This window comes from Littorina saxatilis, linkage group LG6 (genome assembly GCF_037325665.1).
Source record: "Littorina saxatilis isolate snail1 linkage group LG6, US_GU_Lsax_2.0, whole genome shotgun sequence".
In the NCBI taxonomy this organism is placed as follows: domain Eukaryota; kingdom Metazoa; phylum Mollusca; class Gastropoda; order Littorinimorpha; family Littorinidae; genus Littorina; species Littorina saxatilis.
The window spans coordinates 38,257,402-38,262,837 of NC_090250.1; the positions used below are offsets into that span (position 1 = coordinate 38,257,402).

At 44.6% G+C, this 5,436-nt stretch overlaps 1 protein-coding gene across 1 annotated transcript; it reads left to right on the forward strand.

The window, feature by feature from the left end:
* Nucleotides 1-4,684: 4,684 nt before the first annotated feature.
* On the forward strand, nucleotides 4,685-5,002 carry LOC138968006 (uncharacterized). Its single transcript, XM_070340567.1, has one exon. It carries the CDS (start codon nucleotides 4,685-4,687, stop codon nucleotides 5,000-5,002), a length of 318 nt encoding a protein of 105 aa, XP_070196668.1.
* Nucleotides 5,003-5,436: the final 434 nt, after the last annotated feature.

Sequence of the window (5,436 nt, forward strand, 5' to 3'; positions counted from 1 at the left end):
TTCTTTCGCTGTTGTAGCTGAGGGTTGTTTTATTTTTGTTTTATTTTTGTAATTGTTAGTGAAGCGTTAGTGCCCTTTTTGGAATATTGTTACTCTATGGCCTTTTACAAACTGTTGATCTCATGTGGTTTTTTTTTTAATCAAGTCGCACCAGTGCAGTAGCAAGTAGGTATATAATCCCTCAAAATATCGTCATCACCATCAAACACGAGTTTCGCATGAATAACGGTGCACAGTGTTTCCTCTCAGTACTACGGAAGACGAGAAGTCAAATGTCGTCACTGCAGATTATACCTAAATCAAATCACATTCAGCTCTCGTGGTTGCTTACCAAGTATTGTAACATCTCTGTTGTCATTTTAATCGAATGATTCAAGCAACACGACTCCTGTACCAAAGTTTTAACCGATTTTATGAGCGTTTCTAGACAGTAGGTCACAGACTAGATACGTAGATGATCTTGCATTCAGTTCTCATTCTTGCTAAGCAAGTATTGTATACTTCTCTGTCTTTACTTCTGTAGACAGATACAGGCGTCAATTCTACGGAGTTCCAGAAAACTTTATGAGCTTTCTAGACTTTTGGGTTCAGAGTAGATCTGACTGTTCGACTTTTTCTGTCGGCGCCCCCTCGCAACATGTGACGTCGACCAAACGGGGAACAAGGAGCCTGTGAGTACAGAGCTGTGTGTACCACGTGCAACTTCTTGTCAACAGATCAGGTGACGATGTTAGAACCTTTCCACTTTTCCGCGGACTTTCCTGCTAGCTGGTCCTGTCTGCGTTTGGTATCGGTTAATCATCTTGTCCTGGGGGCTAGACGATTACTTAATTGATCTTAATGGCCAATTGGTGTGCCTTTTTCAGGTCGGGTGGGCGGATTTGAGAGGATAGAGGGGTATTTGAGAAGGAGAATGAGGAGAGAGCGAGAGAGAGAGAGAGAGAGAGAGAGACAGAGACAGAGACAGAGAGACAGAGAGAGACAGAGAGAGAGAGAGAGAGATAGAGAGAGAAAGAGAGAGAGACAAAGCGAGAGAAAGAGAGAGAAAGAGAGAGAGAGAGAAACAGAGAGAGAGAGAGAGAGAGAGAGAGGGGGGGTAGGCGTTAGATAGATATGTTAGCTGACCTGAACTGAACTCAGCTTTATTTAACAAGGATGAAGACTTGAGAGAGAGACAGAGGCACAGAGAGAGAGAGACAGACAGACAAACATGCAGACAAGAGACAAACACACAAACAGACAAACAGGTTTCCAGCCAGCGAACAATAACCTCCATTTCCCGATGCATATCGTGACTCGTTGATCTCTTGACGAAGAGATTGTCACAGTCGTTGTGCCATTTTGGTTCCAGCAATTGTCCATAACGACCCCCCCAAAAGGGAACAACTAACGCACATCCGCAGGCAAACTGCCTTTGTAAACTTGGTGCGTCAAAAAGAAAGGCCGTTTCACACTTTCTTTGTCAACACGCATCATTGGCTATGCGTCAAAGGCTGTCCTTGATCTGCTGATAATATTACAAAATGTACCGCTCCCTGCCCACGTAATGATGGTTAGGTCTTTGATATCAGGGTTTGTCTTGTTTGTCTGTCTGGTGTGTTCCTTTTATTTAAACTTATCTAAACAAAAAAGACCGTCAAACGTGGGTTTCGTTTAGGATGGATTAGATAGCCAAGGGAAGTGCCCTGTAATGGCCGTTATTGGCAATGCATGTTTGAATCAAATTACACAGTAATGAATGAGTGTTTTCATTAGGGTTTGTCTTGTTTGTCTGTCTGGTGTGTTCCTTTTATTTAAACTTATATAAACAAAAAAGACCGTCAAACGTGGGTTACGTTCATGATAGATAAGATAGCCGAGGGAAGTGCCTGTAATGGCCGTTATTGGCAATGCATGTTTGAATCAAATGACACAGTAATTAATGAGTGTTTTAGTTAGGGAACGACCTTTCTTGCAATAATTGTTTTTGCTAAGTTTATATATACATTTCTAGCAGTCTGACGACGGATGGTATATCTTATTTCACGACACAGGTTTGCTTTTGAACAGACACGTGCAACGAGTGTAGCTGTGAACCCGAGAAATCACTTGCCTGAGTCAGCATTGGATACATCGATATTGAACATGTTAGCATCAGCAGTGGTCTCTTCCGCTGTATGTCTGGAACATTTTCTGTCTCTTACTTACTGGAAGTATGCTTTAGAGTCTGTATCTTTTTCTGACCCTATGATTCAGGCCCTGTATCTCCGCTTCTGTCTGTTTGTCCCTGGTTCCTGTTTTTTGTATGTATGTGTGTGTGCGCGCGCGCGCGCGTGTGTGTGTGTGTGTGTGTGTGTGTGTGTGTGTGTGTAGTTTGTGTGTGTGTGTGTGTGTGTGTGTGAGTGTGTGTGTGTGTGTGTGTGTTTGTGTGTGTGTGTGTTAATGTGTGCGTGAGTGTGTGTGTGTGTGTGTGTGTGTGTGTCTGTGTGTGTCTGTGTGTGTATGAGTCGGAGAGAGAGAGAGAGAGAGAGAGAGAGAGAGAGAGAGAGAGAGAGAGAGAGAGAGAGAGAGAGAGAGAGAGAGAGAGAGAGAGAGAGAGAGAGAGAGAGAGAGAGATAGACCCGGACGGATAGACGGAGAACACAGTTTAAGGCAAGTAATCCATATGAACAGTACACTACAACAAGAGAAATCAGGTTATTCCCCTTGCACCTAGGCTAGGCTGACTTGTCCACACTGTCCTCCAAATGACACACACACACACACGAACAGTTGTGTGTGTGTGTGTGCATGTGTGTGTGTGTGTGTGCGTGTGCGTGTGTGTGTGTGTGTGTGTGTGTGTGTGTGTGGTTGTGTGTGTGTGTTTGTGCGTGAGTGTGTGTGTGCGTGCGTGTGTGCGTGATATGCGTGTGTGTGTGCGTGTGCGTGTGTGTGTGATGATAATTAGTTTTTACGTCCTCTTAGAACCATTTGGCCTATCTTGGGACCTACTAGCCTGACTTGTCCACACTGTCCTCCAAATAACACACACACACACACAGTTGTGTGTGTGTGTGTGTGTGTGTGTGTGTGTGTGTGTGTGTGTTTGTGTGTGTTTGTGTGTGTGTTTGTGTGTGTGTTTGTGCGTGAGTGTATGTGTGCGTGCGTGCGTGTGTGTGTGCGTGTGTGTGTGCGTGTATGCGCGTGTGTGTGCTTATGTGTGTGTGTGTGTGTGTGTGTGTCTCTCTCTCTCTCTCTCTCTCTCTCTCTCTCTCTCTCTCTCTCTCTCTCTCTATCGATCGCTTTTTTGACAGAAAAATTTGGATTAGTTCGAAAGCCAGACAGAGCTAGCCGTGGGGAGAACGTCGTCTCTAAAGAACTATTATTATCATTATCCTATCGTCTGATGAGTGTGGCAAAAGCAGCCATCTGAATCAAATATTGCTCTATTTCTTATTCTTGTAGCGTTTACACCCACATTTCTTGATTATTGTCCTGGTTTTAAATTCCTTTCAAGATCGTGACTTGAAGTGGACGAGATGAACTTTTGAGAGAAAAAAAGACATCATAGCACGATCTGACAGCATAAAGCTTCAAAGCGGACATTTCACAGTATCCCTTGGAGAGAGACTGATCAAAAGCCTCTTCTTGTCTGATCCTTTAGGCCATCGCCAGTGCAGTGACAGCACAGATGATGGGTTATTAGCGTGTCTAGATCAGAGATGGCGCCCGCAGAGGTGTCAATTATCCATCGATTGTGTCGTCTGAAGTGCTGCTGATTCTTATTCTCAGTCGTTTCGGAGGACGTCCGCCATGGTGACTTTGAAAAAGTGTAAGTTTGAATTTAATCCAGAAGAAAACAGGGCTTGGCAACAACTTTTGCTTGTCCAAGACACATGTAGCTGTAGGTAGGACGTCAGCCGGCTTTGTCTATCTCACATAAAGATATACTGATATATCACCTCCCCCTTCCCTCCAAAGTGCTGCTGGTCCAACTTTGGTCTAATTTGTGATGAAAAATGGTATTTTGACTTAGACATTTGCTTCAAGTTCAACGCAAAATCTTTCTTATTCAAGGGACGTAATCACTCGGTGCGTTTTTTGAATGAATCGATTTTGGGGGTAAAATCCATCGAAATTCATCAATAATCTGCTAGAATTGCAAGATCTTGAGATGCTTTTCTCCATAAATGTACCTCTTGAAATTGCCGGGAAGCTTTCAGTATGGAGATTATTTTGGCAGAAGCCCGGCTGACGTCCTACCTATATGTGACCCTCCACCACGGAATGAGTCGCATGTCACCTTTCCATGATTTTCATATTTTTACATTTTCCTAAAGAGTTTTTTTATGCTCTATCCAGTGGTGAAACCCGTTTTAGAAAAGCGCAGGAACTGTTTGAGTTATAAGCCTGTGACTAAGGGGTAACACGTCACTTTAGCGCCAGCACTACAGCGCCATACCTTTCAGCGCCACCATTTCAGCGCGGCGTCTTTTCAGCACCGTATTTTTTAGCGCCGTACATTTCAGCACGGGGGGATGTCAGCGCCGTATATATACATTTTAGCGCCGGGAGACTTCAGCGCCGTACATTTCAGCGCCGTGAGTTACAGATCAAGTCTGAATGGTATGATGCACGTGGGCAACCAATCTTCGACTATTTCGACACGTATATTGGCAGACCTCGCCGTCGTGGTCCTCGTCATCCGCCGACGTTCTCCATTGACATGTGGAACGTGCACGACCGCGTTCTCACTGATACTGCCAAGTCCAACAACAGCTGTGAAGGGTGGCATCACGCCTTTCAGAACGTGGTCGGGGCGTGCTACCCCAATATTTGGAGGCTGATAGAGGCCCTCAAGAAAGAACAGGCACTTGTCCAGGCGGACGTCACACGTCTACTGGGAGGCCAGGCTCCAGCGCCCAAAAGGCGCAAGTACAAAGACTTACAGAAACGGATAAAGACGATCGTTAGACAATACAATAACGGAGGTCGGGGGCTGCTTGAAACAATGGAAGGACTCGCCTTTGCTTTCATGTTCTAGTGTTGACGTCTTCAGAGACAAGCTATTCAGTACGTCAGGAGACGCGGTGTGATCTTGAACTGGCGCCTCCAGCTATTCATTATGGGCACATTGCAGTCTAATTCATTTAATGACATTTGACTGATTTTTAGTGATTTGAATGGACATTTTAATTCATACGCTTTATTGAGAAATAAAGGTAAAGAATAGATTTTTGTGGGATAAACTCAATCAAGCCTATTAGTCACTCAGTTTTGCAGTTTCGCAGACACTTTTACACACACACACACACAAACACACACACACACACACACACACACACACACACACACACACACACACACACACACACACACACACACACACTCACACACACACACACTCTCTCTCTCTTTCTCTCTCTGAGTCTCTCTCTCTCTCTCTCTCTCTCTCTCTCTTTCTCTCTCTCTCTCTCT